At 41.2% G+C, this 16,982-nt stretch overlaps 1 protein-coding gene across 1 annotated transcript in view; it reads right to left on the reverse strand.

Moving 5' to 3' along the window:
* The window catches only part of COL26A1 (collagen type XXVI alpha 1 chain), a 206,033-nt gene that overhangs the window by 133,914 nt on the left and 55,137 nt on the right, over window positions 1-16,982 (reverse strand). Inside the window, exon 3 of the mRNA XM_070945813.1 lies at window positions 13,390-13,493. Within this exon, the coding sequence (XP_070801914.1) occupies window positions 13,390-13,493 (104 nt within the window). The remainder of the gene's footprint in view (window positions 1-13,389; window positions 13,494-16,982) is intronic.

A 16,982-nucleotide genomic window follows, 5' to 3' on the forward strand; every position in this document is an offset into this window, starting at 1 on the left:
GACCTCACCTGTGTCCGGTCGGAATCGGATTGACTAGTCCTCCAAATGCTCTCTAGGCATCTTTTCCGACGCTTCATCTCTCTCAGCTCCTCAGAGAACCAAGGAGCCAGTTGAGATCGGCATCGGGTCAGAGGCCGCAAAGGTGATGATGATGATGATGATGATGATGATGATGATGATGATGATTAAATGATTATTATGATTTGTATACCGCCCTTCTCCCGAAGGACTCAGGGTGGTGAACAGCCAAAATTAAAATACATACAGTATAAAAATTAAAATAAATTAAAATAAATTAAAACAGAATTAGATCAGTTTGGCTTCCCCAAATTTTAAAACCCTTTACCCATAAAATAGCCCATTAAAATTTTAAGCCAGCCCAGCTTGCTGAAATAAGAAGGTCTTCAAAGCTCGGCGGAAAGTATGGAGGTCCGGGATCAGTTGTATTCCTGGAGGTAGCTCGTTCCAGAGGGCGGGTGCCCCCACAGAGAAGGCTCTCCCCCTGGGGGTCGTCAGTCGACATTGCTTGACCGACGGCACCCTGAGGAGACCCTCTCTGTGGAGCGGATTGGTCGGTGGGAGGTTATCGGTGGCAGAAGGTGGTCTCGTAAATACCCGGGCCCTAAGCCTGGGTAAGATTGTTCTTACACCTCAAAAAGAACAATTAACAATTAAAAAGATGGAAACTTCAAGTTAAAAAATCTTTGTAATTGGATAGAACCGCTTAAGGAGTTGCCTGGAGGTTTGGAAGAGAAATGGACGTTTTGGAGATGTTTAAATAGACTGAACACTGGTTTGGCTAGGACTAAAGACCACCTGGAAAAATGGGGGCTTCTCTCACAGGACATTTAGTGCGAATGTGGCAATAAATGTCACATATTCAAACAACTATCCATCTTTTACAGTGCCCCCTGGGACCAACATACATAACATTTGCTGGTCACAAATATCCTTGCCATTAATGTAGCCAGGCACTGGGCTAGAACTATATAAATCTATGCTTTTATTAAAGCTTTTAATGTTTTTAAATGTAATTAATATTTTTCCCCTTTCTAGTTCCTGCATTTCTGACACGAGACAAAATCAGTAAAGCTCTCTCCGGGTTCGGCTAGACAAGTTCTTTTGATCCCAAGGTCTTTCTACTATCTCAAGAGATTTGCTGAGCATAAGGAAAAAAACACTACTTTCAAGGTTTGGGGGAAGGAGGAAGCAGATAAATTTTACATTTCGGGTATCTTTCTTCATGCCTATGGCAGCCTTCCCGGACAACGTGTATAATGAATGCTCTTACTGGAGCAGAATACTGGGAGCCATCATCTAACATAGCTGGAAGGCACCAACATGAGAAGGATTGGCCCTTTCCTTTTATTATGCTGGAAGATATTACATTAGTAACTCCAAAATCATTTGCATACTGTGAGTGAAAAACATCAAAGTTAAAAAGTTCCAAAGTTCTGGCTCAGTTTTCTATTAAAACTGATGTCAAAAATAAAAGAAAAATAAAGGGAACCGAAAGCACACATAAGTGAATGAAAAATTAAATCACTTGAATGTTTAAAATATATATCCTTTTAAGTTCCAAATGCACTCAAAATAAAATTTCACTAGGGACAGGAAGCTATGTCAAAACAAACAATCTCTCTTCTTTCTTCAAAACCCCTTCCCTTTATAAAGCTTCTGCTTCATATATGGATGATATTTTTCTATCTGGCTGTAACCCTGCAAACAAAATTAACCTTAAATTAGACTTAGATTTGCAGGCTTGAGGGATTGGGAAGGATTTGCTTATGTGAAGCTACCTAATGCAAAACGAAGAATATGAGTCAATCTATTTTATTTGCAAATCGGTCTTGTAGCTGCTATGCTAATGACTTTTTCTGCCATCACATCCTAAAACTTTTCAGGAGTTAAGGCCAAAAGACAAAACTACAGCCAATCTGTAATTTGTGTCAGTACCTGGAAAGATGAAAAAGAATATATCAATCTGTTATCTAAAATTAGTTTAATTGGACATAACTGTCTCCCCTCTAACACAAGCTTCACAAGTAATTTCCTGCAGATGATTACAGGTACAAGTTTGTGATGCACTGTTGGAAGAAATATCCTTCTGGGCAGGGATGAAATGCTCCCAGTTCAGACCTGATTGCCCGATCCAGTAGCAATGGCAGTGAATGGTTTGGAAATCCCTCCCACCCCCATGCCCAGCTGAGCCACGCAATCATGAGAGGCTTTTTTTTTTTTTTACTTTTAAAAGCATTTTTTCTACAAATGCTTTTAAAAGAAAAAAAAAGCCTCTGATGATCGTGCGGCTCAGCTGGGATCGTCAGAGCCTTTTAAAAGCATTTTTTTTACAACCTCTTCGGCCAAAGAGGTTGTAGAAAAAATGCTTTTAAAAGTAAAAAAAAAAAAAAGTTGGCCACACCCACCCAGTCATATTATTCCCCACCAAGCCATGCCCACAGAACCGGTAGTAACAAATTTTACATTTCACCACTGCTTCTGGGTTCAGTTCCAAGTGGGAAAAAGGACACTGGATTCATGGAAGTTGCTTGGAAAGAAGGTTTATTGATGAACAGGATCACATGACTTGAGTTCCTGAGCAGAAAAGAGGCAGAGATGCTGAGAGCGCCTTGGTTTTATGCCCTCTGTTGGGCTTTGAATTTGAGCTTGTATTCTGATTGGTTGTCAGACTTCCATGGAGCCATGCAGGGGCAACTCTGTAGACTGTCCTGAGTCCCAAGCTTGGTTGACCTTGCTGGGTGATGTAATCTTCCCAGGTGCCATAGAGAGCTAATCCTATCATGTCCTGAGGGCCATGTCTTAATCCCATCGCCCTGGAGCTGAAGGTCTTTTGTCTTTCTGGGGCTATTAACAAAGGTGGGGTCTGCTTTCCAAGAGCATGTTTCTCCTTTTCTCATCCAGGAAGGTATAATATTCTGCCTTTTTAATATTTCCTAGAATATTTCATTTTTCTAGGAAAGCGGTGGGTCTAGGAGAGCGGTGGGTCACTTGCACAACATTCACAAAACTGGGCTGAATCTTATCAGTTGGGCAAAAATTTATTTATTTATTTATTGAATTTATATTATTGCCTATTCACACAGGGCAACTCAAGGCGTCTTACAGAATATAAAACTTCATTTAAAAAAATAAAACTAATAAAAAGGATCAAATAAATTAATGTAATGTAATGTAATATAATATAATCACCCCCCCACCCCCTGGCCCAGCAACAGCAGATCACACAAGCCATTTAATGGGCTCCATCCTGCTGGTATAACCAGGTCTTCAGCGCCTTCCAGAAGAGTGTTAGAGTGGGGGAAATCTCTGGAGGAATAATGTTCCAGAGAAAGGGAGCCACCAGGGAGAACACCCTTCTTCTGGGTCCCACCAGGTGTATCTCCCTGCCTCCCAAATGATGAAAGATAGGCAGTTCCTCAAATAACCAGACCCCATGCCTACTGCCTGAGTGTATTTATTTATCTACTTCATATGGATTTTGTTCCCATGGACTGGATTCTCTGGCATTCCTTTTTTTTTTATCCTATTTTTTGTTGTTGAAAAAAAATCTGTTTCTCCCCATTCCAGCGACTCTTTTTTTTTTATGCTTTGTAGAGTTGAACGTTGTTGAATCTCATTTTAGAGTAAAACAGAAAGTCTTGACCCTTTGTTAATAGGTTCAGGTTTTGAGAAAAGTAACTATTTAACCATCACCAGCTGGTGGGCACCTCCTTAATGCTAAAGGCTACAGATTGTTTAGATTATAATTATCTCAGGAATTTTAATTCTTAACCAGGCAGCTGACAAAAAAAAAAAACCTCCAGCCTGTGAAGAAATCTTTCTGGCAGTTCACTCAACTCTATGTCATATGTGAGCTTTAAATCATCACGTTTTCCTCTTTAGGGAAAGAGTTCCCTCTATATTCATGAGATGTTCTCCTTCCTATGGAATATGTCATGTCTGTGTTGACACACGGCAATTTCACAGAGCTATTTTCTGAAATCCCACTCTAGGAGACTTTTTTTTTCCTGGCCTTCTAAACTATGGGCCGATCCTTCTTTTGCTTTTGTTCTTAGTTGAATTGCACCAGAACTGGGCCCTCAACAAAAGAGAAGCAAATGTCCATTAATTCTATAATATCCTACTTTAATGCAAGTGTTGGTTGTCTATCACATTTTTATACCCCCCCATCTCACCTAATTGAGTTTGGGCAGTTTATCTCTCCATGCTTATCTCAGGCTTCCTGGTTAAACCAGACAGGAAATATAATTAGATGAGGTAATTCTTACTTTAAAGTAAGATACATCGACAGAATTTTGCAAATCTGAAAGAACAAAACTTCCTGTTACCACTTTTAACTGCTTGGTCCATTAGGGAGGATCCTTTCTAAGTTTCTTTTTCTGACTGTTAAGCCACTGGGGCTCCTGCCTCTTTTATCTGATTTTCCTAAGCAAATCTCTTCCTCTCTTTCCCATATTCTATTACAATTTACTAGAATGGGATGGGGACATGGTGGCTCAGTGGCTAAGATGCTGAGCTTGTCAATCGAAAGGTCGGCAATTCAGCGGTTCAAATCCCTAGTGCCACGTAATGGGGTGAGTTCCCGTTACTTGTCCCAGCTTCTGTCAACCTAGCAAGTAGAAAAATAGGGACCACCTTTGGTGGGAAGGTAACAGCGTTCCATGCGCCTTTGGCGTTTAGTCATGCTGGCCACATGACCACGGAGACGTCTTCGGACAGCGCTGGCTTTTCGACTTTGGAACTCCCCCTAGAGTTGGGAACAACTAGCGAGGGGAACCTTTACCTTTAGAATGGGACAGGCTATAAACTAAAATTATGCAGCTGAACTTCTGGGGTTCCCAATTCTTATTTTGAGTTCCTAATTATTAGGTCTCACCCAATAATAAGTCTTGAAAAGGTAAAAAAAGGCATGATGTTGGACCAGTTTGGTGCTCACGCACCAATATACAATTATATTGTAAAATATACAATTGCTGCACTCATACAATAAGTTGCACCAAACAAGCCTGGAGTAACACAAGACTTTAATACACACAATAGACTAAGAAAATAGCTAGGTTTTCACAACATACTGAACTGAAAACAATCCAACCCCATTTTAATGCTAACCTAAAACATGTATACCCATTCAAACCATGACAAGGAGGTTCAGAAAATAAATCACTAAAGGGCCAACTAGGGAAGCGTAAGAAAGTAAATTGAGAAATCAATTAAACAAACTTTAATTCATGCTGATTTGTTTCGCATCTTATATGTGGATCATAGTGGTCTTTCTCCAAATTCTGTGAAGCACTTTGACTTCAAATACATAGCAATTTTTCAAAATACATAATTCAGTATAAAGATATCTAGAAAAGTATATGTTGAAGTAAAATCCTCATCTAAATAGCAATAGCAACAGCACTTAGACTTACGGTATATATTGCTTCACAGTGCTTTACAGCCCTCTTTAAGCAGTTTACAGTGTCAGCATATTGCCCCCAACAGTCTGAGTCCTCATTTTACCAACTTCGAAAGGATGGAAGGCTGAGTCAACTTTGAGTCGGTCAGGATTGAACTGCTGGCTGTGAGCAGAGTTTGCCTGCAATGCTGCATTCTAACAATTGTGCCTCTATGGCTCTCTCTAAATGTGCAACTTATAAGAATGTGGTCTATACATTTTAATAAAATTATCACTTTAAAAAAATCCATTCACTAATGCAAAAAGAGAACACATTTATTGAATTAATAATTGAATGATAAGTAAACTCTGGGGGCCATCTTTAAGATCCAAAAACCTTAGTCACTGCTTTCTTAATGGTTGCACAGATATCTTTTCCAGTAATAAAGCAGATGAGCAGAGTTAATGAGGAGAGAATCTTGACCTGCTTCCTCCCCACAAACCTAGATATGTAATTTTCTTTTTAATTGTATTTGTGAGGGGGATTGTTCACTAAACAATTAGGCTGATTCAACAGGCCCAAAAGAAAAATGTGGCAGCCATAAGTGTTCTACAGGCTATTGAGATTTGCGCTGCTGACCTACATATTCTATGACTATCACTAAATGTTGTATCTTATGATTCTTGATGAATGTATTTTTTTATATACACTGAGTGCATATGCACCAAAGACAAGTTCCTTGTGTGTTCAATCACACTTGGCCAATAAAGAATTCTGTTCTGTTCTGTTCTGTTCTGTTCTACTCTACTCTACTCTACTCTACTCTACTCTACTCTACTCTACTCTACTCTACTCAAAGGGGAGCGGGGAGGTCATTTCAGCAAATCACAATTTACCAGAGAAAAATAATATGATGTGTAATGTTTTCCAATCTTAGAACATTTCAAGATGGGATTTGTAATTCCAAGGCCTACAGTTTTTATTGCAGTTCTATATTGGTTTTATCTCATCCTCAGAACAAACCAGGAAAAAAACACTTTTGATTCGATCTAAAAGCTATTGATTTTAGGCTGGCTAGTCTAGTTCCAATGATTTTCTTTTCCTTTCCCCACCCCCTTATCTCCTCCTTTCTGAAAGGAAGAGACAATATTCCTCCAGTTGCCTGACCCTTCATCAGTTTCAACAATTTCTCAAAGATACTACAAGTGACATATAAATTGATTGTTTGATGTAAATAAAAAGGTAGACCATTAGCTGGTTCCTTCAGTTCAATTCCTCTGGAGATTTAGGTATTCCCCAATCATATTTCTTTTATGTACACTGAGGGCATATGCACCAAGTACAAATTCCTTGTGTGTCCAATCACACTTGGCCAATAAAAAATTCTATTTTATTCTACTATATTCTATTTGAACTGAGGTGGCGCAGTGGTTAAAGTGCAGTGCTGCATGCTACTTCAGCTGACTGCTAGCTGCAGTTCGGCAGTTCAAATCTCACCAACTCAAGGTTGACTCAGCCTTCCATCCTTCCAGGTAGGTAAAATGAGGACCCAGATTATTGGGGGCAATAGGCTGATTCTGTAAACCACTTAGAGATGGCTGTAAAACCACTATGAAGCGGTATATAAGTCTAAGTGCTATTGCTATATATCAGGTAATCCCAAACTTTCTTTCTGTTCTTTAATCTTGCTCTTCACAATTACCTGGTGAAACACATTACATTCAGGGGTGTCAAACTCGCGGCATCATGGTGGTGCCATGTGACATACGGGACTATTTCCCCCTTCACTAAACCGGGCATGGGCGTGGTCAACGCCTGACGCATCTGGCCAGCGGGTCGCAAGTTTGACAGGCCTGCTCTTATTGGCGACAACAGAATCAAAATAAGAGCTCTGGCTTTTCTTTGTACCCTGTTAACATTTTTATGTCTTCATTGAGTTGTTGGTTTATTGATTCTTTTCTCTTTTTATTTTAGATAGTCGAGTGCAAACTTCTTGAATTCAAAACAGCTGTTTCAAGATCAGGATTGGTTATTCCAAACTTATAATATTTATCGGAGCCATTTCAAGCTCAGAATGTTTCCAGGAAAGTTGGAAGGCTTCCTGTCAGGATGGAACAGCCCATTTTAAACTTGAAACAACTTTCAAACTCAAAAGCTTTCACACTTATAATGGTTTCAACAACTCTAATATTACAAACCTTTATAAAAGCCTTTTTTATTGTTTTTAGCATCCTTTGTCAATTTTAGCTCATTCTCACATTTCTTACACCATTTCTGTAGTTTTCATCCATCCGTATGCATGCAGTATGCTCAGGGTCAATTCCCACACACCTGGGCAAGTTTAAGAAAGCCAGAACTACATCAATTTCAGTAAAGTACCTTTAATGGTAGTCTTGAGGTAAACACAGAGTCTTGAAACCACAAGAGGAATTTCCAACCCTCCTTTAGGTTGGCTGGGGAATTCTGGGAATTAACGACATCCACACAGCTTGAAGTTACCAAATATGAAAAACAGAGTGAATTCATTATGCTAGCTTTAGAGTTTGAAATGTCCGACTCTAAAGAGAGTCCGAATTTTCGGGCATCTGGGCTGAGTTGCCATTTGTAAGATAAACTGCCAATGGCCTCACCTTTTATCTCTTCATTAGATCTGCTTTCCCTTCCATTTCTTTCTCAGCTTCCCTATAATCTCTTATATTAAGTGATCTATCCCTCTCTTTATGTATCTTTTTGGCTTTCAAATCTCCACTAATATTTTGTGAAGCCATATTAGCTTTTTCTGTTATTCTCTTTTTTATCCTCTGTGGAATTGTTTGCAATTGTGTTTTCAGTATTTCCTTTTTGAGGATGTCCCACCAAATTCTGAGATCTTGTCCCATTAACATACCTGCCATGGAATCCTGCAATGGAATCTTGTATTGAGATTTCATCTGCTATTCCATGGTATGTTTGTTTTTTCATGAAATCACTGGAAGGATTGTGCTTGGCAGACTTTGTATTCCAACAGAAATTCCATTTCTGTTGGGTGGAGCGGGGGTCACAGGTGCATGCATGGGGGCGGAGCACAGGGGATGTGACGAGCCCCCTCACAGCCCATTTTTGGGCCCAGGAGGTTACAGGGAGGCCTGCTAGTCCAAAAATGGGGGCTGGGGGGTCACGTGCGTATACACGGCGGGTGAGGGGAGCATGGGGGGTGTCACGTGCGCATGTGTGGAGGGCGGGGGGACCCATGAGGGGTCACGTGGGCACATGCGCAGGGGGGCACATTGCATTATTATTATTATTATTATTATTATTATTATTATTATTATTATTATTATTATTATTATTAATTTTGTATACCGCCCTTCTCCCGAAGGACTCGGGGCGGTGAACAGCCAGCAGATAAAATACAGAAAATACAAAAATTAAAACATATTAAAAAACCAATTAAATTAATTTGGCCCACAGTTAAAACACCCCCATATTAAAAACCCATAATTTAGCAATTTAAAATTAAAGCAATTTAAAAAATATGGTCAGGTCAGCCCAGCTTGATGAAACAAAAACGTCTTTAAGGCACGGCGGAAAGTGCGTAGATCCAGGATCCGCCGTATACTCTGGGGGCAACTCGTTCCAGAGGGTCGGTGCCCCCACAGAGAAGGCTCTCCCCCTGGGGGCCGCCAGCCGACATTGTTTGGCCAACGGAACCCTGAGGAGCCCCTCTCTGTGGGTGCCAGCACACACATGTGCTGTCGCACGTGCACACGACGAGAAAAAGGTTAGCCATCACTTCCTATAGTTAGCCTGTTAGGTCAAGAAGTGAATAGTGGTGGTGGTGGTGGTGGTGCCAGGGGAAACATATATGGGAGAGAACAACAGAGATGAAATTCTTTTGATCTATGCCTTGTGGGGAAGCTGCGAAAGATTGTGAGGAGGCTGGGAAAAGGATGGAAGGGTGTTCTGCCCCAGCTCCGGATTTCTGAGAATATTGACACACAACAACGGTCCTTATCAAATTTATTAAGTAGCAAGAATAAACAAGACCGGCAAAGGTTGGCAACCAGCCCAGAAAACAAGATATGATAAACCAAAATACTCTGATAATATGAGTTGTTTTCAGCAAGAACGCACTAGCTGCATGCGACTTAAATAGGTTAAGGGAGTGGCTAATTATCCTCAAGCCTTACTCTCGAGGAGACCTCCTCCTCCTGAGTAGCCACTCCTGCCTTCTGGCAGCCCTGCGTGCTCGAGCATTGAGGAGAGGCTCCTCCACTTCACTCTCTCCACTTGAAGGAGCCTCTGGAGGTTCTGAAGGCCCTGGCTGAGTCTCTGCCTCTGGCACCACATCCTCTTCAGCCTCCTCGCTGTCCGACGTGAGCGCCGGCTGCGCAGGCTGCTAGCGCAACCCCACACCAGCCTCCTCATCGTCGGGATCAGCCACGATCCGTGCAGGCCGCTGGAGGGCCACAACAAAGGGAGAGTAGACATAAACATTCGAGAGAGAGAATGAAAATCCTCAGGCAGCTTATCTCATAAATGGCAAGCTAGCCTAGATAGTAAGATATTTTGGAAGGAACATTTAAATTACTGTACTCAAACAGTCTCTACAGTACTTCAATTAACTCACTATAAAAGAAGATGGGAAATTCTTCTTATAGTTTCCAATATTATGTATTTACCTAATATACCGAAATCTCATTATGTTTTGATGTGCTGCATGGGACTTGACAGAAGCAAAAAAAAAGGGAAAGAACTAGAGGCATGCTCTTGTCAGAATGGGACAACTTGGTGAGGCCAACTCGCCACAGCCAACTCACTGAGGCCAACTTGGCATGGCCAAATCAGCATCAGCCAACTCACTGTAGGACAACTCACTGTGGGGCAACTCAATAATTCAATTTAAATATTTAAAATTATTTTAATTTTTGTCATTCACATTTCATTTTGTCCCTCCTTTTGCGTCCTTTCTTTAATGATTCTGTCCCACCGTTTCTTCGATAGTAGTGTAACTCTTGTCCTGAAGTGAGTAGTACGGTGGTGCGTTGGCCACGGCATGTTGTCCCGCAGCAAGTCGGTGACAATGAGTTGTCCTGCAGCAAGTCGGCCCACACTGAGTTGTCTTAGACCTTGCCCTTGTTGACAGCAGGGTAAATAAGGTGAGTTTAATCAGCAAGGTTCTCTGTCAACTCCAGTATTATCCTTCAAATAGGTACCATTGTCCTTGAGGGAGCAGTTACATGAATTGGGGCTCCTCCTGAACTGAAAGCAATTTCCAGATGGATGGGTGAAAATCTAGCTAGGAGGGCCCTCATCTAGCTTTGGCTGATACATCAGTTGTGGCCTGACTTGGAGCGAGAGGAACTTGTAACTCATGTTGCATAACTACCACTCACAAATTGCACTTCATCCAAAACAGAACAGCTCATATATTAATGGGTTCTGGACACATGAACACATCCCTCTGTGTTAGGGGCCTTTCACTGGTTGTCAATATGTTTCTAGATGCAATTTAAAGGAGTGAATTTAATTTATAAAACCTTACATGGTTTGATGCTACAGCATCTTCAAGACTACTTTTTTCAAATAGAACCCACCAACCTAAAGACAACTCAGAAAAAAATAGTAATGTCTATCAGTAACAGTGTGGTCAATGCCTGGAATGCACTACCTGGCTCTGTAGTTTCTTCCCCAATCCCCCAAAACTTTAACCTTAAACTGTCTACTGTTGACCTCACCCCATTCCTAAGAGGTCTGTAAGGAGCGTGCATAAGTGCACCAGTGTGCCTACCATCCCTGTCCTAATATTCCTTTCTACTTACTCTTTTCATGTATTCAAATTATGTTTATACTTTTACCTGTTATCTTATCTTAAATGGGTGGTGAGCCAAGGCTAGGAGAAGCTGTTTCTCAGTACAATAATGCATTTTTATTTATTTGTACAATTTCTATGGCTGTTCATCTCAATCACTGACTCTGGGCAGCTAATGGTCTTACATTATGGAACAGCTTCACCCAAGAAACTAGATAAGCCTTGACGTTATTTGCCTTTCTGGAAACAAGATAAAACAAAAATCTTCTGAAAGTCTTTTTAAATTTGATGTAATGAGGGAACGCAACATGTGTGTTTATATTGCTCTAAGTTGCTGTTTTTAATTTTGGTATTGTACTATTATTTGGTATTTTTATGATTAGACATTTTGTAATTATTTTCATACCCTGCCAAGAGTGGCATGATTGCAGCCATTTAGAAACTAATAAACAAATGAACAAACAATGGAAAAACCAAGAACCAAGAAGAGGGTTGACAGAAAAAAAAACAACAGCAACAAGAGAGAGAAGAGAATTGAGAAATAGCAAATCAATGGGTTTTATTGCAAGTCTCACCCTTAAAATTCATAGCAGAGCAACCTTTACTGAAAAACAGTGGGCTTTCCTCTTGTGTATTTTAATAATTATGCAATTATAACTGTAATAATAGATGAATCAAAAGTGGTTTTTATTTTGAAAAGGCAACTGGGCTGATTTTTTGAGGAAAAAGACAAGATGTTTCGTTTCCTATTCTGGAAGCTTCATCAGTTGAATTGAATGCTGTGAGAGATGGAAGCAACAGTAATAGCACTTAGACTTACCGTATATACCACTTCACAGTGCTTTACAGCCCTCTCTAAGCGGTTTACAGAGTCAGCATATTGCCCCCAACAATCTGGGACCTCATTTTACCAACCTTGGAAAGCTGAGGCAACCTTTAAGCATAATTATTGACACTTAAGATTAGTTTCAAAGAAAACACAATCTTTCCATTTCCATTTCCCCACAATCACCATCCTGTCAGAACCTATCATTCTCCCTCCCACCAATTAATCTAACTAATAATTGTCAATAACTGTCCTTCCATTTCCCACAGCATCCGATACAACTGATGAAGCTTCCAGAATAGAAAGCAAAACGTCTTGTTTTTTTCTCAAAAAATCAGGCCAGTTGCCTTTTCAAAATAAAATCCACTTTTGATACAACTATAATTGCACTCAATAATGAACTAAAGGGTCACTATCAGTGAGCTGTTGGACAGCATTACTTAGTCTGTTGTGTGGATGTTTGGGTGATTTAGGGGTGGGGAATTATGGTGGGGGGGTGTTTGGGGATTGTTATGTGTGTTGGACCTGGTCTTTGGGTGTTAAGTGAATTTCGTTGTATGGGTATACTGTGTATACATGTACAATGACAATAAAGTTATTATTATTATTATTATGATCTGGATAATTGAGAATCTTCATAGACATTTGCAATAAAGGATGTACATATTAAGAAAATAGGCATGTAGATCTATAGAATACAGAAATATAAAAATATTCAGTAGTTACTATAGGTCACTGTTTGGTCAGGGTGTTTAGTGGCATACATCTACTATCTGTTTGACCACATGTGAGTTGCTAGGAGCCATCTTGTAACATATTTGGTCATATAACAGAGACTAACATGGTGAAAATGTGTACAGAACATGAGATGCATAGTGCTTCTGTCCATTGCCATGGGAGTTACAATAAAGATAGTTCAATTTCAGTGCCATGTACTGAGATTTCCTAATTAGTTGTAGACTAATGCAACATGGGAGAAAAAAAATCTAAATAGCACATGATACATCACTTAAAATTAGTTTGGCTTGCAAGCCATAAAAGCATACGTTTATGAAATCCTCAGAAATTTAACTCTTGCTTAAGGGTAAACACAGATGAAACTCTCATAGGATCACAGTCCAGTATTTCTAATCTAAACCAGTAAATCCTCCCATTTCTAACTACTAGCATATTCCAGTCTCCCATGGTCCATAGAAGGTGGGCCTACATCCATAGTCTCCATGCTGAGATTCATGCTGAATAGGGTTGTAAGAATCCAAGTCAACACAACTAGAGGACACCAAATGGGAGAAGGCTGGATGTATATACTCACAGCTTCATAGACACAGCCTCTTGATGGGCAGTGTCTGTCAAGTATGCAGGAGTCTTACCTTCCTCACAGTTGCTTCCAGTGAAACCAGGGCAGCATCGCCATTCAAGAGCAGTTACTGTTCGGTAAGCTATCTTGTACGTGGGTCGGATGAGGGTCCTGTAACTAACACAAGCAACACGTCATCCACAATATTCAGTCCAAACCTGCCAACATCAGTAGCTGCTCATAGGAACAAGGTCAAATCCAGGGAGTCCTTGATTAACAATCACAACTGAGCCCAAAATTTCCATTGCTCATCAAGACAGTTGCTCAGTGAGTTTTGCCCCACTTTATGACCTTTTTTCACCACAGTCGTTAAGTGAATCACTGTGGTTGTTAAGTTAGTAACACTTTTGTGAAGGGAATCTGCCTTCCACATTGACTTTGCTTGCCAGAAGGTTGCAAAAAGTGATCACATGACCCCAGGACACTGCAACCGTCATAAATACATGCCATTGCCAAGCGTCCATATTCTGATCATATGATCATGCTGCAACTATTGTGTGAAAAACAAAATAAGCAATTTTTTTCCGTGCCGTTGCAACTTTGAATGGCCACTAAATGAATGTTTGTAAGTCAAGGACTACCTGTACAGTTTTAAGCAGCCCAGTTCAATATACGTCTACACAGATCGAGTTCAATGGGATTATTCCGAGGTAAGTGACTAAAAAATTGCATTCTATATTATATATATATATATAGAAGAGACTGGACTGCCATCTGTCAGAAATGGTATAGAGTCTCCTGCTTGGGCGGGGGGGTTGGGCTAGATGACCTTCCAACTCTGTTAATCTGTTAATTTTAAAGTTCTTTAAGAGTCCTAATGGACAACCATTTAAATATTGCAACGACCTCTATATGGGGCTCCCCTTGAGGAGCACCCGGAGGCTCCAACTGGCGCAGAGTGCGGCCGCGCGGGTGGTAATGGGAGCAACATGGCGTTCCCATGTAACACCTCTCCTGCGCGAGCTGCACTGGCTCCCGGTGGTCTTCCGGGTGCGCTTCAAGGTTTTGGTTACCACCTTTAGAGCGCTCCATGGCTTAGGACCTGGTTATCTACGGGGCCGCCTACTACCACCAATAGCCTCCCACCGGCTGGTACGCTCTCACAGAGGGGCTCCTCCGGGTGCTGTCGGTCAAACAATGTCGCCTGGCGGCCCCTAGGGGGAGGGCCTTCTCTGTGGGGGCACCTACTATCTGGAACGAGCTCCCCCCGGAGATACGGAGGATCCCGGATCTGTGCACCTTCCGCCGTGCTCTTAAGACTTTTTTATTCCACCAGGCGGGCCTGGCCTAATCTTTTCCCTCTTTTTAATTATGCAAATTTTAATCGGTTTTTTAAAATGATTGGGGTTTTAATCTGTTTGGGCCAAATTGTTTAATTCGATTTTACTTTGTTTTTAAATTTTGTATCTATGTATTTTTACTGTTTGGCTGTTCACCGGCCTGAGTCCTTCGGGAGTAGGGCTATATAAATTAAATAAATAAGTAAGTAAATAAAAAAATAAAATATGAGCCAGCAGTGTGCAGCAGCTGCCAAAAAATCCAACAAAATTCTAGGCTGCATAAACAGAGGCAGTCGTGGGTTGCCCCCGGTTCGCACCGGTTCTATAGAACCGGTAGTAAAACTGGCGGGAGGCTCCACTTACCAACACCAATGTCATCAAAACTTCTGCGCGAGCGAAGCATGCGCACGGCCCCATTGCAAACCAGTAGTAAAGGTAAGTAGAACCCACCCCTGAACAGAGGGATAGAATCAAGATCACATGAAGTGTTAATACTACTTTATAATGCCTTGGTAAGGCCACACTTGAAATACTGCATCCAGTTTTGGTCGCCACAATGAAAAAAAAGTTGTTGAGACTCTAGAAAGAGTGCAGAGAAGAGCAACAAAGATTATTAGGGGACTGGAGGCTAAAACATATGAAGAACGGTTGCAGGAACTGGGTATGTCTAATTTAATGAAGAGAAGGACTAGGGGTGACATGATAGCAGTGTTCCAATATCTCAGGGGCTGCCACAAAGAAGAGGGAGTCAAGCTATTCTCCAAAGCACCTGAGGGCAGAACAAGAAGCAATGGGTGGGAACTAACCAAGGAGAGAAGCAACTTAGAACTAAGGAGAAATTTCCTGACAGTTAGAACAATTAATCAGTGGAACAACTTGCCTGCAGAAGTTGTGAATGCCCCAACACTGGAAGATTTTAAGAAGAGATTGGACAATCATTTGTCTGAAGTAATGTAGGGTTTCCTGCCTAGGCTGGGTGTTGAACTAGAAGACCTCCAAGGTCCCTTCCAACTCTGTTATTCTGTTATTCTATTATTCTTTATTCATTCACCTTCTTTGTTTGTCTGGTCGGGAGACACCTCATTGGAATGTATTTCCGAAGATGCCTGAAGGGAAGGGAAGGAAAAGGAAAAGGAAAAGGAAAAGGAAAAGGAAAAGGAAAAGGAAAGGAGGGGAAGGGAAGGGAAAGGAAAGGAAAGAAAAGGAAAGGAAGGGAAGGGAAGGGAAGGGAAGGGAAGGGAAGGGAAGGGAAGGGAAGGGAAGGGAAGGGAAGGAAAAGGAAAGAAAAGGAAAAGGAAAAGGAAAAGGAAGGGAAAGGGAAGGGAAAGGAAAGAAAAGGAAAAGGAAAAGGAAGGGAAGGGAAGGAAAGGAAAGGAAAGGAAAGGAAAGGAAAGGAAGGGGAGGGGAGGGGAGGGGAGGGGAGGGAAGGAAAAGGAAAAGGAAAAGGAAGGAAAAGGGAAAATAAAAGGGAAAGAGAAAGGAAAGGGAAGGAAAAGAAAAAGGAAAAGGAAGTGGAAGAGGAAGGGAAGGGAAGGGAAAGGAAAGGAAGGGAAGGGAAGGGAAGGGAAGGGAAGGGAAAGGAAGGGAAGGAAAAAGGAAAAGGAAAAGGAAAAGGAAAAGGAAAAGGAAAGGGAGACTTGTTGCTCTGTTAGGGAGATGGATGGTTTCTAAATCTGATTCAGCGGTGGTATTCAGCCAGTTCTATCCGGTTCAGGCAAGAACCCACCTGCCCGGATGTCATCACGTCATCCGTCCCGTTTTTGACTCTCTGCGCATGCGCAGAAGGCCCTGTGCGCGCACACTCACATTTGCGAACCGGTAGCGAAGGTAAGTGAATACCACCCCTGATCTGATTACATATGCATGCATGTGGAAAAAAGAGAAAGGGAGACAGACAAAGAAGATGGTAGAAACAAAATAGTTCTTCCATTGTTAACTCTGGCTTCACTCCCTATTGACAAATTCCTCAAACAAATATAGCTCTCAGCATACATATTCATACTGTACCACCACCACTCTGACACACATAAAGTTTCTATTACACATAGGAGTTTTTTTTAAGCTTTACTCAAATGATCAATTTAGGGACTAATTGAAATTTAAGTCTATACCAGGAACTTTCTTACTTCCCTTGCTATGGAGAAGGAATCAGGGCTTCTGTTTTATGTTTGCAGTGAGCCCCATCCTCAGCAGAGAGATGAAACCCCATGCCTACAATTTCAAATTGTGGCAATATTGTACATCGACTATTGTGCTAGAAAAATGTTGCCAAGGAAAACGTGGATCCAAATATGTCTGGGCTGCATGTGCTAGCTGGGAAATTTGG

The sequence above is a fragment of the Pituophis catenifer genome, unplaced genomic scaffold (assembly GCF_029215685.1).
Source record: "Pituophis catenifer annectens isolate HBS135680 unplaced genomic scaffold, rPitCat1.0.hap2 SCAF_1, whole genome shotgun sequence".
NCBI lineage: Eukaryota > Metazoa > Chordata > Lepidosauria > Squamata > Colubridae > Pituophis > Pituophis catenifer.